An 18,849-nucleotide genomic window follows, 5' to 3' on the forward strand; every position below is an offset into this window, starting at 1 on the left:
GCTGCTCCAGCCAAACATCAGCAGGCCAGGGTGCGGAGGGCGGCCGGGGCGGGGCGGGCAGGGTTCCCCTTGGCTGCCTCGGTAAACTCTTCCCAGGCTGGCTCTGGCAACGGGGACGACCTTGAGCGCTCCGGGGTCAGTTTCCCAGGAGGTGGGGGTGGGGCATGCGGGCGGGAAGGGGCTCGCTTCTCCCCGGCTCCCTGCCCTGCGGCGGCTCTGCCCCTCCACACCTAGTACGTGCATGCGTGCTCCGCGGGGCCCTGCGGGCAGGAAGGGACTGCTGCGGTCAGCTGGTTAGTGGCCCTTTTGTCAACATCTTAGAAAATTGCATTTCCAGAAAAGATAAAACGGGGAGCGGGTGTCGCTCAGTGGTTTGAGCACCTGCTTCCTGCACAAGGTCCCAGTTTTCATCCTGAGTACCTCCTACAAGTGGAGCCTTGTGCTGCAGGGACTGGGGACCTCTCACGCCCTCTCTGGTCTTCTGTTTCCCATGGGGGCCCCCACCCGCTCCAAGGCCTGGGGTGGAGGGCCCAGGAAGATGGGGACCCGGCATGGCTGCTGAGCTTTTTACATTGTAGAAGCTTGGGGAGGTGGGAGCAGGCGAGCCTGTCTGACCATGGCAGAGGCCACGTCTACCTAAAGGCAAAGAGAACCCCTTTGAAAGCCTTGGCACTGCCCAGGGGAAAAATGACAGCAGACACCCATTGCACTGCCTGGGCTAGCACTTTTCCCGCAGGGGGCACCCATCCCCCTAGGGTACGTGCTGCACAGGGCCTAAGGACGCCCACGAGAGAAACGAGGAAGACTGGCCCCTGTGAAGTGAGTAGAACCAGCTTAGAGAGGTGAGGCGGCCTGCCAGGCTCAGCCAGAGAGGCACTGCCAAGCGGGACCTCTCTTCTCTGCACGAGGAGGCACCCCGAGGATACTCAGGAGAGGGCTGCGGGGGGGGGGGGGGGGGGGGGGGACGACGACATCTTAAGGCCTGGCCCAATCTGCCTCCTCCCCCATCCAAGGGCCTCCTGTGATGTCTCGTCTGTACCACCCCAGGACTTGAGCCTGGCCCGCCTGGCGCAAGCCAGGGCAGCCCTCTGTGGGGTCCTGCCCCCCACCCCATGGCACACCCCGCAAGTGGGCTGGAACGTACAGCTGCTGCCTGTAGGCTCCGCATCCTTTGTCCACGTGGTCGGCCTGTGGTTCTCTGAGGGGCAGCAGTACAGCTACGAGGCGGCCGAGTGTGCCCACAACGCCACCTGCTCCCATTACACTCAGGTGAGGGCAAACTACCCGCTCCGAGGCCTGCAAGGCCAGCTGGGGTCATCTCAGGAGAGGCTGCAGGCTGCCCTAAAATTTGTGATTGCTTTTCCTCCCGTTTGTTTAGTTTTACTGTTTTCAACTGTAGATGTGAAATATTTCAAATATAAATTAAATAATGGGCATCATTTATCCACTTATTAAATTTAGCAGATTTAGCTATATTGCCCATGTCTTAAAAAAAAAAACTGAAGCCCTTCCCCTGCCTTTCCCCTCTTGCCTCCCCCAACCCCACCCTCCACTGTCTCCCAGGGAACCACCTTCCTGAAGTTCAAAAGTATCACTCCCAAGCGTGTTTTCTTGCTTGATTTTTTTTTTTTTCATTTAACAAATATTTGTTGAGTGCTTTCTCTATACCTGGTACTGTTTAGGAGCTGGGGTATTACAGTGGAAAAAAAACAACAACAACAAGCAGGCAAAATCCCAAACATGTTTTCATACCTTTACTACCTGTATAAGTGTTTTTATACTTTTTCTACTTGTATAAGTAGGTTGTATGAGTTTAAATTGTTCATAAATGCTCTTTTTGTACCTCTCCTTTTGCAACTGGAGCTTATCACTTCAGAGCACAGTTACAAGATTAACTTCTGGTGATCCATTTACACATGGGAGATTCATGCTGTTTGCTGTGTGGTATTTCACTGTGAATTATATGACATCTGGGATTTGCTTCAAAATAATATACAGGACAGGAAATAGGTGAAGATATAGATAAAACAGGATGAGCCAGAAAGCCATGGGTTGATAATTGTTGAAGCTAGGTTATAGGTACATGGGAGTTCATTAAACCACTCTGATCACTGTGTATATGTTGAAATTTTCTATAATAAAATGTTTTAAATACGTGACGAGGAAGATCTGGTGTCATGTAACAACTTTGCACACACACACCCCAAAAATTATTCACATATGTCATCACTCTTTGACAGACTAAAGAAAAACTACATCTTATTATTTCAATAGATGCAGCAAAAGCATTTGCTAAAACTCAGGACCAGTGATGATTTTTTAAAAACCTTAAACTCACATTAGAAGAGACTGTGTATAGTCTGATAAAGGTTATCTATTAAATTCTACAGCAAGCATAGTGCGTGGTGGGAAAGAGCAGGATGCCTGCTTTACTGCTTCTGTTCATGGTTGTCCTGGAGCTTTAGGCAGTGCAATAAGATGGCGGTGGGGCCTCAACTAGAGGAATGGAGAGCAAGGAGCAAACTGTTATTACTTTCAGGTGATATTACTTTCACAGACTTTCCAGGAGATTGGCCTTTGCAACTAATTAGAAACTTTGACAAGGTTACAGGATTTGAAATCACTGTACAAAAACCAATAGCATTTCACTATACCAGCGACAATTACAAAATGTAATATTAAACTAGAACAAAGCCTATAAGGTACCCAGGAATAAATCTAGTGAAGGATGTGCAATATTTTGTGGTAAAAACTGTAATTGTGACTGAAGGGCATAGAAGAAGAATTAACTAAGTTGAAAAATATATCATTTCATTGCTTGAAAGACTCAATATCATAAAATGGGTGCTTACCCTCAAATATTGTAAAATGGAAGGCAATTTTTGTCAAGACCCAAAAATGGGTTTTGAAGGGACTTGACCAGATGATAGTAAAATTCATATGAAAGAATCAGGATCCAATAACAGCCAAGAAAATTTTGAACAGAAATAATATGGTGATTTTCCTATCAAAACTTTTTATAAAGCCATAATAATTAAAACAGTGTTTGTGCGGGGATAAAGAAAAAGGCTCAGCAACAGACTGTTTGGTTACATGAAGTAGGTGTCTGACTGCAGGCACTACAGTTCGTGGGTAGATGATTCATACGGAAAAAGCATATGGCACTTAAATCCTTATCTTACCCCATGCACAAAAAATGCTAGATGGCTTAATGACCTAAGTATGAAAAAGGAAAATATCTAAATGTTTAGAAGAAGACATGGGAGAGTATCTTTGTCATGAGGGTAGGAAAGGATTTCTTAAACATGAAAATGAAAGATGAACTATCAAGAAATACATCAGGGAAGTGGATGTGGCTCAACTAATAGAGCATCTGCCTACCATATAGAAGGTCCAGGGTTCGATACCCAGGGCCTCCTGGCCCATGTAGTGGGCTGGCCCACACACAGTACTGTTGCGTGGAAGGAGTGCCATGCCACGCAGGGATGTCCCCCATGTAGGGATGCCCCATGCACAAAGAGTGTGCCCCGCAAGGAGAGCCGCCCCACGCAAAAAAAGCACAGCCTGCCCAGGAGTAGCACCGCACACAGGGAGAGCTGACGCAGCAAGATGACGCAACGAAAAAGAAACACAGATTCCCGGTGCCGCCTGATGAGAAGACAGGCGGACACAGAAGAACACAAACAGAGCAGACAACGGGGGGTGCTGGTGGAGAGAAATAAATAAAATAAATAAATCTTAAAAAAACACATCAGCAAAATTAATTATATTGCTATTATTAAAATCTGCTATACAATAAACAATAACAGAAACAGAAAAGATAAGCCATATGGTGGAAAAAGATATTTGCAACCCATATAACCAATAAATGGTATAATGATTATATAAATTACTTACTGAAAAGAAAATCCCCATATTATTTTTGTTATCTATATCCTCACCTATTTCCTGCCCTTTATATTATTTTGAAGCAAATCCCAGACATCAAATCATTTTATCTACAAATAAGTATATATCTCTGAAAGATGACTCTTGTTTGAAAATGCAATCATAATAATACTAATGCTAAGATTTACTTTTACACATAATCTTATATGCCTTCCTACTTGCACTGGTATATGCTATAACAATTGCTCAAGTGCTAACAGACTTAAATATCAGTAAATAATTGCTGCCCAAGTTCCCAGAATGTAACTGACCTAGCCTCTTCCCTGGGACCCCTTGGATCAACCCCCACCTCCCAAAATCTAGAATCAAGTGTTTAACTCCTGGTCAAATATTTTGAATATCACCCCTGCCTACCTGATTGTGATACGATGTGAGATCATGTATTGTAAATTCATTTCTGAACTTGGTATGCTAAATATTATTTGGTAGTGAAATTTTCTTTCCTCATACTGCTCTTATCTAGTGGTAGCGATGCTTTAATGGACTCATAAAGTGAGTTAGGAGCTTTGCCTCATTTTCTATTCCTTGGAATAATTTCTGTGAGATTTTTCCATAACTCTCCTGTAGAGCATTAGGGCCTTGTTCTATTTTGTCTGTTTGTTTGTTTTCAGTGTGTATGTGCCATGTACTGATTTAACTTCTAAAATCGGTTTTAGATCATTTCAGGTTTTCTATTTCTGAGACAGTTTAGCCAAGTTCTGTTTCCTAGCAAATTGTCCATCTCATCTACGTTTTCCTATTTATTAACTATAATTGTTCATTATTTAACAGAGATTTAAAACTAGAATTAAACAGAGATTTGAAAAATCTACCACATCTGTAGCTATGTCCCTTTTAAATTCCCAGTAATACTTATTTATAGCTTCTTTCTTTCTTTTCCTTTATCAGTCTTCCCAGAGGTTTGTCTTTTCAACATATCAGCTTTTTGTTTTTATCCTCTCTGTGTTTTCTTTATTCTCCTTTCTATTATTTCAGCTCTTATTTTTAATTTTCTTCTACTTTACTTGGTTTACTCTTTTTACCTTCTTGAGGTGGATTCTTCGCTCATTAACTTTTTTTTTAGTTTTTTAAAATATATTTTTTATTCAAGTATATCATTCATATATGAACATGCATAAACAATAAGTATATGATAAAGATTGTGACTTACAAAATAAGCATGCATAACCTCATACAAGGCTCTCATACATCACCCCTTCACCAACACCTTGCATTGTTGTGAAACATTTGTTACAAACTATGCAAGACTATCATCAAAATATTACTACTAACTATAGTCCTATCTTCCATTTGGTGTATTGTTCCCCCAACCCACCCTATTTTTTTAAAACATATTTTTATTACAGAGGTTGTGAGCTTACAAAACAATCATGCCCATGTGTAGAATTCCCATACCATACTCCTTCACCAACACACCATACCATAGTGGAACATTTGTTACAGATTATAAAATAATATCATCAGGCAATTACCACCAACCATAGTCCACCTCATACATTGGCACGCTTTTTCCATACACCCTCATTATCACACAGTACATCTTGGCATTGGTGCAAGAATATTATAGCATTGCTGTTAACCACAGTCTATAGGTCACATCAGTTGTAGTTTTCTTTTCCCATTCTTCTCCACATGCCCACCACCCTGCAATAGTGATGTACATCCGCTCTAGCTCACTAAAGGACACTCTTGCGTTTGTACCCTCAACACAATTCTCATCCACCTCTGGGTTCACTGTGTTAATCAGTCCCTAGATTATTCTTTAGCTTTCGTTCAATTTTATTATACATTTATTATTTATAAATCCCATTTATAAACCAGCTGCTACTCACTATAATGTGTTACCATCAACCCTATCCATTTCCACACTTTTACAGTCAAGTTAATTAAAACTTCTACGTACATTAAGCATCAGTAGTTCTTCTCAACCCTCCTCTTATCTCCTAATAACCTATACTCTAGGTTTTAATTACATGTGCTTATTCTTTGTATTTAGTTCATATTAATAAGACTATACAATATTTGTGCTTTTTTTGTCTGGCTTACTTCACTTAGTATAATGTCTTCAAGATTCACCCATCCTTTGTGTCCCAATTTCATTTCTTCTTGCTGCAGCATAGTATTCCATTGTATGTATATACTACATTTTGTGTATCCATTCATTGGTTGATGGACACTTGGGTTGTTTCTGTCTTTTGACAATTACGAATAACGCTGCTATGAACATTGGTGTGCAGATATCTGTTCATGTCATAGTTTTTAGTTCTTCTGGATATATTCCTAGTAATCGAATGCTGGATCATATGGCAGTTCTATATTTAGCTTCCTGAGGAACCCCCAAACTGTCTTCCCAGAGGCTGTACCATTTTACAATCCCACCAACAGTGAAGGAGTGTTCCTATTTCTCCACATCCTCTCCAGCACTTGTTGCCTTTTTTTTTTAAATAATGGTCATTCTATGTGGTGTGAGATGATATCTCATTGTTCTTTTGGTTTACATTTCCCTAATAGCTAGTGATATGGAACATTTTTTTCATGTGCTTTTTGGCCATTTGTATTTCCTCTTTGAAGAAATATTTAAATCTTTCGCCCATTTTTAAAATTGGATTGCTTGCTCTTTTATTGGTGACTTGTATGATCTCTTTGTAAAGAATGAAAATCAAACCCTTATTGGATATGTGGTTTCCAAATATTTTCTCCCATTGAATGGGCTGTCTTTTCACCATCTTGATGAAGTCCTTTGAATCACAGAAGTGTTTATGTTTGAGGAAGTCCAATTTATTCATGTTTTCTTTTGTTGCCCATGCTTTCAGTATAAAGTTTAAGAATCCTCCTAGGGAAGTGGACTTGGCCCAGTGGTTAGGGCATCCGTCTACCACATGGGAGGTCCACGGTTCAAACCCCGGGCCTCCTTGACCCTGTGGAGCTGGCCTATGCGCAGTGCTGATGTGCGTAAGGAGTGCCCTGCCCAACGCAGGGGTGTCCCCCGCGTAGGGGAGCCCCACGTGCAAGGAGTGTGCCCCATAAGGAGAGCCGCCCAGCGCGAAAGAAAGTGCAGCCTGTCCAGGAATGGCGCCGCACACACAGAGAGCTGACACAACAAGATGACGCAGCAAAAAAATAAACACAGATTCCCAGTGCTGCTGATAAGGATAGAAGCAGTCACAGAAGAGCACACAGTGAATGGACACAAAAGAGTAGACAACTGGGGAGGTGGGGAGGGGAGAGAAATAAATAAAAAATGAATCTTTAAAAAAAAAAAAGAATCCACCTACCACCAGGTCTTGAAGATGTTTCCCTACAATTTTTTCTAGGAGCCTTATGGTACTTGCTTTTATATTTAGGTCTTTGATCCATTTTGAGTTAATTTTTGTATAAGGTGTGAGATTGGTGTTTCTTTCTTTTGGCTATGGATATCTAGTTTTCCCAGTACCATTTGTTGAATAGACTGTTCTGTCCCAGCTGGGTGGGTTTGAACAGGCTTGTCAAAAATCACTTGGCCATAGATGTGAGGGTCTTTTTCTGAACCATCAATTCAGTTCCATTGGTCTATGTGTCTACCTGTATGCCAATACCATGCTGTTTTTACCACTCTTGCTAGGTAATATTATTTAAAGTCTGAAAGTGAGTGTTCTCCAACTTTACTTTTCCTTTTTTAAGATGTTTCTGGCTGTTCAGGACCTTTTATCCTTACAGATAAATATGATAATTGTGCTTTCCATTTGCTTAAAAAATGATGGTGGAATTTGTATTGGGATTGCATTGAATCTGTATATCAATTTGGGTAGAATTGACATCTTAATGATATTTAGTCTTCCAATCCATGAACATGGAATGTTCTTCCAATTATTTAGGTCTTTTAAAATTTCTTTTATCAATGAATTATAGTTTTCTGAATACAAGTGCTTTTTTATCCTTGGTTAAGTTTATTCCTAAATATTTGATTATTTTAGTTGCTATTGTAAGTGGAATTTTTCCCCAGATTTCCTCCTCAGATTGAGCATTACAATTGTACAGAAACACCACTGATTTTTGAGTATTGATCTTGTATCCTGACACTACTGAAGTCATTTATTAGCTCTAGCAGCTTTGTTGTAGATTTTTTGGGATTTTCTAGATATAGGATCATATCCTCTGTGAATAGTGAAAGTTTTACTTCTTCCTTTCTGACTTGGATGCCTTTTATTTCTTTCTTTTACCTGACTGCTCTAGCTAGAACCTCTCTAGCATTATGTTGAACAACAGTTGTGATAAGGGGCATCCTTGTCTTGTCCCTGATCTCAATTGGAAAGCTTTCAGTCTTTCACCATTGAGTACAATGTTAGCTGTGGGTTTTTCATATATGGCCTTTATCAAGTTAAGAAAGTTTCCTTCAATTCCTATTTTTGTAATATTTTTATCAAGAAAGGATGCTGTATTTTGTCAAATGCCTTTTCTGCATTACCCAGTAAGATCATGTGATTTTTCTTCTTTGATTTATTAATGTGGTGTATTATGCTGATTGAGTTTCTTGTGTTGAGCCATCCTTGCATGCCTGGTATAAAACCCACTTGATCATGATGCATAATTCCTAGGAATTTTTCCATTTCATCCACATTGTCTAGTTTTTTGGCATAAAGTTGTTCATAGCCAGCCGAGTCCACTAATCAGTAGCTGAATTCAGTGGACAACTGTCTCTTCCTCCCCAGTTTATGGGAAATGGAGCTTCTAACTCCAACCACAGAATAGCTCCTGAGATGGGCTGCACCGCTAGAGTAGGATGGGCACCGGTTTCTGCAGCATGGCTTGCAGTTTCCCAGAGAAGTGGTGCAGGTCCCCCCAGTTTCTCTCTGCCAGAGGTGAGGCTGGGGTTTAGGCTAGAGCTGCAATTTGATCAGGATGGAAAGAAGCTGGTCCCTACCAGCACTATGATTTTCAATCAGCCCTGCTTCCCCTTGTGCCAGGGGCAGAGTTCAAATGGTGGCTCCTGGCCTCTTTCTGATTGGGACAGGTTCAAAGTTAAGCTGTTACTAGGATTACACTTTAGCCCACTGAATTTACTAATCAGTAGCTGAAGTCAGTGCCACACCGTGTCTTCCTCCCCCGTTTTTTGGGAAATGGAGCTTCCAACTCCAGCCATGGAATAGGTCTTGAGGCAGCCTGTGCTGCGGGCACCAACCTCCAGGGCGTGCAGGGCTCTGCTCACAAATCTTCTTCACAGATGGTCAGTCACCTCCTTCCATACTTTCAAGGATGTTGCAGAATACGCCTCTGGTCTCCTGGAGCCCCCAAACAGGTGCTTTACATAGCTCTGGGTGATTACTAACTGCACCTGTAGCACAAGCTGACTCCAGTAGCTCAATACTCTGCCATCAACTTGGCTTCCCTCTCATTAACTTTTTATTTTATTATTATTTTGTTTATTTTTATTTTTTAGGAGATAATGGGGCTTGAACCTGGGACCTTGTGTATGGGAAGCAGGCACTCAACCACTGAGCTACACCTACTCCCCTCATTAAGTTTAAGTCTTCATTTCTACTATATGCCTTTAAGGCTGTAAGTTTCCCTTTAAACTTCTTTAATTGCATCCAATAAGTTTTGGGTTTTTTTTTTTTAAGATTTATTTTATTTATTTACCACCACCTCCCTTGTTGTTTGCACTTGCTGTCTGCTCTCTGTGTCTGTTGTTCTTCTCTAGGAGGCACTGGGAACCAAACCTGGGATCTCCCATGTAGGAGAGAGGTGCTTAGTCACTTGAGTGACCTCCACCTCCTGCTTTGTTGTGTCTGTCATTATGTTTTGCTTCTTGTGTCTCTTGTTATCTTGTTGTGTCACCTTGCCACGCCTGCCCGTTGTGCCAGCTCACTATCTTCTTTAGGTGGCACCAGGAACCAAACCAGGAACCTCCCATGTGGTAGGAGGGAGCTTAATTGCTTGAGCCACATCTGCTTCCCTCCAATAAGTATTTAGTGTTTTCATTGTCATTTAGGCCTAAGTGTTTTCTGTTTTTCATAATGATATCTTTGATTTTGAAGTGTATATTCAATTTCTCAAACTACGTGTTATCTTTTACATTGTTTTTTAAAGATTTATTTCTTTTCCCCCTTCCCCTCCTCCTGCCCTGCTGTGTTTGCTGTATTGTCTTCTCATTTTCTCTCCTCTAGGATTCACCAGGATTTGATCCTGGAGACCTCTGATGGGGAGAGAGGCTCCCTGTCAATTGTGCCACCTCAGTTCCTGGTTTCTGCTGCACTTCACCCTGACTCTCCCCTTGTCTCTCTTTTAATGTGTCATCATCTTGCTGCATGACTCACTTGCACGGGGCACTGGCTCACCACACGGGCACTCACGCAGTCACTCATGCGGGCACTGGCTCACCACGTGGGCACTCGTGCGGGCACTGGCTTGCCGCGCGAGCACGCTTTCTCTTCTTTTTCACCAGGAGGCCCCAGGGATCGAACCCAGGTTCTCCCATATAGTAGGTGGAAGTCCTATCACTTGAGCCACATCCGCTTCCCTATCTTTTACTTCTAAATTACTTACTTTAAATTTTATTGCATTGAATTAATAAAATGTGGTCTGTAGAATATGGATTTTTTGGCATTTGTTGAAACTTGCTTTGTGGTTTAGCGAGGGGTCAGTGTACTCCTTTAAAGTATGCATATTCTCAAATTGTTCAGTACATCAGTGTGACTACACCTTCATATTTTTTTTGCCACAACCCAGTCTCATCCTTGTCATTTTTAGTGGTTATCAGAGTTTACTCAGTTTCCTAGTATATCTACCATTTGTGCTATTTCCAAGTTGTCACTGATGCTAAGATTTTAAATCTAATTCTTTTTTTTTTTTTAAAGATTTATTTTTATTTATTTAATTCCCCTCCCCTCCCCCGGTTGTCTGTTTTCTGTGTCTTTTTGCTGCGTCTTGTTTCTTTGTCCGCTTCTGTTGTCGTCAGCGGCACAGGAAGTGTGGGTGGTGCCATTCCTCGACAGGCTGCTCCCTCCTTCGCGCTGGGCGGCTCTCCCTACGGGGCTCACTCCTTGCGCGTGGGGCTCCCCTACGCGGGGGACACCCTGCGTGGCACGGCACTCCTTGCGCGCATCAGCACTGCACATGGGCCAGCTCCACACGGGTCAAGGAGGCCCGGGGTTTGAACCGCAGACCTCCCATGTGGTAGACGGACGCCCTAACCACTGGGCCAAAGTCCGTTTCCCTAAATCTAATTCTGATACTATTAAAGGCCTTTATCTGTTAGCTTTTGTTGCACAAAAACCAACCAAAACCTTAGTGACTTCAAAGGAGAACAATCATTTAGCTTAGGATTCAGCAGTTCAGCAATTTGGGTGGGGTTCAGCTGGAGGGTTCTTCTCGTCTGGACTGGGCTCACTTGCACACCTGTGACCAGAGAACAACCTCAACTGGCTCATCTCTTCCTCTGGCAGGCCAGCCTGGGATTTAAAGAGCTTTAAAGTGCTTTGAAGATCTTTCAAGTCACATTTAAAAGAGTGGACTACAGAAAGAAGTGAAGGGTGTGGCTGTTTTTGCAATCCATCCCCTTGACGTCCAAGTCTTTATTTTCCGCTCTGCTCTGCTCTCCTCCCCCGGGAACCTCATCCCTCTCCTCCCCTGAGACCCTGAAAGCTTTTCGTGACTACTTTTCTTGACTAGGCCCACCCATCCTGGTAGCCCTGCACAGCACAGCTGCTGCTCCTGAGGCCCGAGGGAGGTGAGCGAGCTCCGTGCCTGGTTTGTGGCAAGGGATGTGTCCCCTCCCAGGCAAGCCTCGCTTGTGCTGCTGCCCCAGGCTGGAGAGGGGTAGCCTGTGATAGGGTTTCCCAGCCACTGTGTCTCTTGCAGCTCGTGTGGGCTACCTCGAGCCAGCTGGGCTGTGGGCGGCATCTCTGCTCGGTGGGCCAGGCGGAGATGGAGGCCCTGGCCTGTGCCTACTCCCCTGGGTAAGCCCTGCCACCCCCTGATTGGGGGGCGGGGGCGAAGAAAAGGTACTTTCATCCTGGGTAAGACACAAACTCATCCACCCCAAAGGCCTTTAACCCTTGGTCTGCACTCTTGGCAGGAGAGAGGAAAAGAGGGAAAGAGAGAGGGTGGAGAAGTGGGGCACCCAGGATGTTGCCAGGCAGGCTGTGGCTTCTCTGCAGAAGCTCCTTCCTGGAAGCACCACCCTGCTTTCAGGGAACCTGACCACTCTGAGTTTGGGGGTCATCTTTTCTTTGCTAAGAACGCTCCCCACCTTACCCACCTCCCTAACTCTTTGATCGGGCAAGAGGGAGCAGCAAGGCCAGCTTTGCCCAAGGCCACCCCGCACAGACCCTGGTTTGCTCTCGCAGGGGCAACTGGGAGGTAAACGGAAAGACAATCCACCCTTATAAGAAGGGTGCCTGGTGTTCGCTCTGCACAGCCAGCGTCTCGGGCTGCTTCAAAGCCTGGGACCACACAGGGGGGCTCTGCGGTAAGTGCCCACCCTGCCTGCCTCCTCCTGGGGCAGCAGGTACATGAGGGCTTGGTCTGGTGAGCTGGGGTGGGGGGAGCAGCATCCTGGGAAGGCACCTGCCTGGCGTGCTGGGAGGAGGCCCCTCTCCAAGTGCCCTCCTCGTCTGACCAGAGGTCCCCAGGAACCCGTGCCGCATGCACTGCCAGAACCACGGACTTCTCAACGTTAGCACCTGCCGCTGCCACTGCCCTCCTGGCTACACGGGCAGATTCTGCCAAGGTGAGGGGCACCTATGGTTCCTGTTGGTGACTGCCTGGAGGCCCAGCATGGGCAGATGACACCCAGTGCCCCCGGGTGCATGCAGGCAGCCTCCCAGGTGGTGAGGAGGGGGCGGAGCCAGGCTGTGCATCCGTGCGCACATGTGCACGCACAGGCTGGTGGGGTGTGTCCTGGGCAGTGGTAGTACGAGCACTTGGGAGAGTTGAGTATGTTAAGGGAGTATGGAGCGGGAGCTTGCTGTTTGCACACTGTTGGTGTTCATCTAACAGGCACTCATTGAACACCTACTGCATGCCAGGCCCTGAGCTATGCTGGAGAATGGGGGATGGGGTCGGATTTGGCCACTTAGACTCTGGGGTGGTGGGCAGAGGAGAGAATGGGGAGCCAGAGCAGGTTCCTGTCCTGCCGTCCCCGTCCCAGCTCTGTGACCACAGGCAGTTCACCCCCTAGGCCCCAATGCGTTTCTCTCTACAACGGGGATCAAACCAAAGAGGCCGAGTGTGGAGGCAGCTAGAAACGCAGATGAGGCTGATGACTCAGAGGGGTGTCCCTGCTGTGGCCGGCTGTCCCCTGCTTTTTGGGGGCCTGGGAGGAGCGGCTCGGGGCCTCTGGCTGAGGAGCTGAGTGCGCCCTGTCGCGGCAGTGCGGTGCAGCTTGCAATGTGTGCACGGCCGGTTCCGGGAAGAGGAGTGTTCCTGCATCTGCGACCTCGGCTACGGGGGAGCCCAGTGTGACAGTGAGTCCTGCCCAAGGCCCCGAGTGAGAGGGCCCCACCCAGGACCCCCCTTCAGGGTGGCTGGAGCCAGCTCACAGGAGCCCGCTGTGCACAGTGCACATCTCTCCCCAGCTTCGGGCATCACGTTGGCAGGGGCCGTGGTGGGGCTCTTTACACCACCCAAACCAGCACACACTACAAAGCACACGTATTTACAGAGCTGGGTGCTAACCGTTTACCAGCGCACCTCTGGCTCTCCCCCGCTCTCCAGCCTGGAGCAGGTGGCCGGAGGAAGGGGTCCCTGGAGCTGAGCTCCCAGGCACGGTGGAAGAGGGTAAGAGTTTTGAGGTCCCGACACTGAGGTCTCGCCCTCTCCCAGCCAAGGTGCACTTTCCCTTCCACACCTGTGACCTGAGGATCGACGGGGACTGCTTCGTGGTGTCCTCGGAGGCAGACACCTACTACGGAGCCAAGATGGAATGCCAGGTGTCGGTGCCCCTGCCCTCCCCAGGTCCCCCGGCCTCAGGCACCAGGAGGTGGCTCCTGGGGCTTCCACTGGCCTCAGTCTCTTCCTTAGCGTAATGCAGAGGTGAGACTCAGAGGCCCCTGGAAGCCAGGAGGTCATCTACTGAGCCAAGGGACCGCAGGGACAGGGCTCACCTGTCCCCAACTCAGAGGCTGTACCGACTCAGCTCCAGCTGCTGGGTCCCTGCAGGAGTGCGCATTCAGGGTGACCGGGGCTCAGGATTTTTCAAGAGAAGCCATGAATTCAGATTTTCATGTGCCAGAGCCTGTATCTTAATGTTGGCAACCAGTGCCAACGTGGTTAAGACACTGCAGGTGAAACAAAGCCCTACAGAGGACAAGCCCCTGCCTGGACCTGTGGCTTGCGTCTGGGTCCTGTGTGCAGAGAGAAGCAGGGAGGGGGATTTAAGGGGACCCCTCACCTAGGAAGCAGGAGACTGTCAGAGGTGGGGGTGATAGCCCGGCCAGGCCAGTGTGTGCACCCCTCCTTCCATGCAGCACCCCTCCCCCCATGTAGCACCCTAGCCGTGGAAGGGCTGGCCTGAGCTCTGGGGGCCCTGCCTGGCTGACCGGGGTGGGGGTTCCAGGAGAAGGGCGGGATGCTGGCCCAGATCGAGAGCCAGAAAGTGCAGGACATCCTCGCCTTCTACCTGGGCCACCTGGAGACCACCAACGAGGTGACCAACAGTGACTCTGACTCCAGGAACTTCTGGATTGGTGAGTGCCTGGCAGGTTGGGGGGTTGCCGTGAGTGTGGGGGCTGGAATGCCCCACACTACCCCAGGACTCCTGGGGTGGGAAGCCAGGGTACCCCAGCTGATGGCCACGGTAAGGCAAGGGCTTGGAGCCCTAAATGGAGCCAGGAGTCAGGCTGGTGAGAAACTCCTGTGAGGCTGAGGGGCCAGGAGGAGGGGGGTTGAGGGCTGGGGACTGGGCCCCCTCCTCTCAGGGGAACTAGAGCTCTGATGAGGGTCAGGGAGTCTTGGGTGGGTGGCCAACCATGGATGCCTGGCCCAGGGCTCACCTACAAGACTGCCAAGGGTGCCTTCCGCTGGACTACTGGGGAGCTCCAGTCCTTTACCAGTTTTGCCTTTGGACAACCTGACAACCAGGGGTGAGTCTGGGTGCTCTCTTGTCCCGGGGTGCACCTTCTTACCTGGGCCTGCTTGGCTGAGCCTTTAGGCTCCCCTGAAGAACCAACCACCCAGACTGCTGCCTGGCCCAGCCCTCGGAGGGTCTGGGCCTTACCTGGTGCCCAGGAAATCTGGGGACGGCTGGGTGTGGGCACAGCACTGGGGAGAGGGAGATGCAAACAGAAGGCACATCTCCAGCCTCCAGGGGCTCCCACGAAAGAAGGGGAATCCCAGAAGACCTCGTCCATCCACCCATCCTCTCACATCCACCCACCCTGCATCTGTTATCCGTCCACCCCTCCCTCCACCTCCCCACCTGACCTCAGTGTCAGTCCACTGAACTGTGTTCTTCCACCACTCACCATGCACCCCTGCATCTGTTTCTGCACACACGCACTGCCAGCATGTGCTCAGGGCCTGAAGGTTATGCAGCCCTGCCCTCGTCTTCAAAGCCCAGGAATGCCCTGGGCAGGGGTGACAGAGCTGGAGGTGGTCAGACTGTGGGATCACTGGGCCTCCTTCCTGGCAGCCAGGCCTACATCTGGCCCATCCCCTGGTGGGAGGAAAGGCCACAGGACTTGTCTGTTCCTGGTCCCCACCCATCCCCTCCCCACCCATCCCCACTGGCCAGCTGTTACCCAGGTTGGTTGGGGACCCCCCTTATTTCAATGAAATGAGCTGGACTGGTCTGGAGAGCAAAAATGGGAGCTTGGGGTGGGCTCCCACAGGGCTCCCAGGAGCCCCACCTGTCAGGCGCAGGTGTCTTGCTGGGGTTGAGGACTTAAGCCTCTCCCAGACTCCTAACTTTATTTCTCCACCCTGAGCACCCCGACATCCCAACCCGGCAGGTTCGGCAACTGCGTGGAGCTGCAGGCATCCGCTGCCTTCAACTGGAACGACCAACGCTGTAAAACCCGAAACAGATACATCTGCCAGTTTGGTGAGAGCCCTCCCAAGGCTCTCCTCCTCCAGCCTCTGTCCCCTGCCCACACCACACCTCCAGGGGTACATGCTGACCTGCTTCAGAATGCTGGGATATACAGGTCACAGGTGCAGAGCAAGTCTAAGCACGCAGGGCCCCTGAGGACATCCCGCCCAGGGCAGTGTTGTACCTGTGGGCACCTGAGGCCCAGAGGGAGAAAGGTGGTCCCAGCGTCCCATAGCAAGTCCACGCAGAGGCAGGACTGAACTATAGCCCGGCCTGTGATTTCTCCAAGGTCCCCTTCCTCTGCCACTAAAGCTGTTATTCAGGGATCTGTCTGGTCACTTGGTGTTCCCTGATTCCCTAGAGACCGATGGAGGGCGTGGTGGGGGGCAGAGGTGAACCTGGCCTGGCACCATTTGCTCCCACGGCATCTGCTGGAAGGGCCTGGAGCTTCCGCATGGGACTATGGCCATGGATACCCCTGGACCAAGTGCAGCAGAGTATCCTGGGGCTGCCTGGGCTGCCACTGACCCTCGCTCTCTTCTGCTTCCTGTGCAGCCCAGGAGCACATTTCCCGGTGGGATCCGGAGTCCTGAGGACTGGCCAGGCATCTTCTGTGACAGCCCCTGGGAGCATCGGTCCTGCTTGCCCATCTCCACACCTTCCTGCAGCAAGGGCCAGGCTGGGACCGACCACATGGCCAACAGCCAAGGAGGTCTCAGACCCTGCACAATGCAGGGAGTCGGGCTCGGGGTGGCAGTGAGGCCCGTGAAGGTGGGGGGCGGAGCAGAGGAGCATGGTATGGGGGAGAGGAGCCTGAGCCCCTCAACCTGCTTCTGGTTGGGAAGATGGTCTCAATTGTGCCCTGAAGCAGAAGCCACGGCCAGCAGAGACCTTCCTGTCCAGACCTTCCTGGGCAGCTGGAGCATCCCCACTGCCCACGCTGCATCCCCCAGAGAATTAAACTAAGTTATGAACTGGTCAGGCTAGCAAGCCTCATTCAAAAAACTGTGCCTCCTCCCACCTGCGTCCCTTCCCTGCTCATTCACTGGACCTAGGTCACCCTCTAGAACTTTTCGGGCTCCCCAGTGAGGCAGGAAGGGATGCCCCTGTCTCAGGGCGGGGATCTTCTATGCCAGCTGCTCCCAGAGCTGGATCCCAAGCAGGTAGAGGAGAATCTGCTTTGAACTCCTGGGAAATGGTGTGTGTATGCCTTGTCTCCCCTGGTGGGGTGCTGGAAGATGGAATCAGCATCTGGAGCGTCTCCCTTGTCCTGCTCCTCAAACATCGCCGCTGGCACATACACGTGTCAGGCACTGTAATAAGCACTTGACCTTTATTAACTCTTTTAAACCCTCACACTTTTCATGTGTCCTGTTTTTTACAATGAAGACAGAGAAATGTAGTACCTTGCCCAAAGTCACACAGCTAGGAATTCACTCCAGTTGGTCTGGCTATCATTTAGTTTTTCCATATTCTTTTGGCGGTTCAGAATGTCCACTGGGCCAATAGGGGAGGCGGGCTTGTTTGTGCCCTGGCCAGAAAGTGGGCCCACGCGGGGACGTTCACACAGACGTCCCCAACTTATCCTAACCTCCCTGCAAGGGGAGGGAGCCCGAAAGCCGCGCAGGGCCAAGCCCCACACCCCTGCTCTGGGATTTGGCCAATGCGGCCAGCAAGAGGCAGGACTCAAGCCTCCCGGGCCGGCTCGCCCACGGCGTCCGCCGCCTCGTGGGTGGCGGGAGGGGTCTCTAATCGCCCGCCTGGTCCAGACCGGTATGTCCTGCAATCCAGCCGCAAGGCTTTCTCCCAGATGCATGAGACAGCCTCTCTGCAGAGGGCGCCTCTATACGCGCCCGGAGACCTGACCCCGCACACAAGCGAGTACACCGCGAGAGGCCGCGGCGCGGTAGGCGAGCCGAAGGACCTAGGCCTGCGCACGCGCAGTCGCAGCCTCGCAGGCCCCGGCGCGCGAGTCCGCTGGCCCCGCCCCCCCCCCCCCCCCCACCTCGCTGTGAGCTCGCACCTGCGTCCGGGTCCGTGGCCAGCCGGGGACCCAAGACCGTTTGCGGGCCGCTCTCGCCGGCGCTCCCTCGGTGCTCCGCCCCCCGGGCCCCGCGCCTCACGGCCGCGCCCGCTGAGGAGCTAGGGCGTTCTGGGGCTCCACCCATGCCGGTCCCGGAGAGCTGCGAGGACGCCGCGCAGCTACGAGGCGCGCCTGAGACGCCAGTGCGCCTGCGCCGCCGCCGTGGTGGGGCGCGCCGCGCGGGCGGAGGCGTAAGACTCGGGTCCTAGCCTTCCCATCCCCAGGGGACCGCGCGTTGGGCAGGGGGAGTGTGTGCAGGTGTCCCTCGTGAGGTCTCCTCCCCCGGCCAGGCAGGCGTAGACACGGGCCGCGCGGAAGACCGGCTATCGGGCTCCCTCCTTCGCCCCTGGTCCAAGGCTCCCCAAGGTAGTCCCTGGGAAGCAGGCGGGGCGTGGGGTTTACCCTGCCCGCTCACCTCTGCGGTCTCCGTAGCCCCGGGACTTCCAAAGAAGGACGACTCCGCAAGATGGGGGTGGGCAGGTGAGCAGCCTCAGGGTGTGAGGACCTGGGAATGTTTGGGAACCTTTGTGCCTCCCCTGGAACTCAGTGTCCCGCTCTTTGCTCACTTACTAACCTTTTCTCACAGCTCCTTGCCAGGCTGTGTCCCCGGAGGCCCTAGCACCCTGGTAAGACCTAACCCAGCCATGCTTCTTCCCTGGAGCTTTTCGTTCATTCCATCAGGCACTCCTGGTTCTTCTGTTCTGGGATGCCCAACACTCCTGTAAGAAAATCCAGTCTGGAAGATCAAAATGTGTTGACAAAGGGATCGGGTAGTGATTGAGATATAGATTCTTCAACTCACAGTGGTCCT

At 49.8% G+C, this 18,849-nt stretch overlaps 1 protein-coding gene across 1 annotated transcript in view; it reads left to right on the forward strand.

The window, feature by feature from the left end:
* Positions 1-16,934, forward strand: part of LOC101425791 (C-type lectin domain family 18 member C) — a 40,736-nt gene extending 23,802 nt beyond the window's left edge. The window contains exons 4-13 of the mRNA XM_058279530.2: positions 1,048-1,269; positions 11,785-11,882; positions 12,273-12,394; positions 12,548-12,655; positions 13,299-13,391; positions 13,750-13,856; positions 14,483-14,612; positions 14,912-15,008; positions 15,876-15,967; positions 16,511-16,934. Coding sequence (XP_058135513.1) covers positions 1,048-1,269; positions 11,785-11,882; positions 12,273-12,394; positions 12,548-12,655; positions 13,299-13,391; positions 13,750-13,856; positions 14,483-14,612; positions 14,912-15,008; positions 15,876-15,967; positions 16,511-16,548 — 1,107 coding nt within the window. The 3' untranslated portion in view covers positions 16,549-16,934. The remainder of the gene's footprint in view (positions 1-1,047; positions 1,270-11,784; positions 11,883-12,272; positions 12,395-12,547; positions 12,656-13,298; positions 13,392-13,749; positions 13,857-14,482; positions 14,613-14,911; positions 15,009-15,875; positions 15,968-16,510) is intronic.
* The last annotated feature ends 1,915 nt before the right edge of the window (positions 16,935-18,849 follow it).

This window comes from Dasypus novemcinctus, chromosome 18 (assembly GCF_030445035.2).
Source record: "Dasypus novemcinctus isolate mDasNov1 chromosome 18, mDasNov1.1.hap2, whole genome shotgun sequence".
Taxonomy (NCBI): Eukaryota; Metazoa; Chordata; class Mammalia; order Cingulata; family Dasypodidae; genus Dasypus; species Dasypus novemcinctus.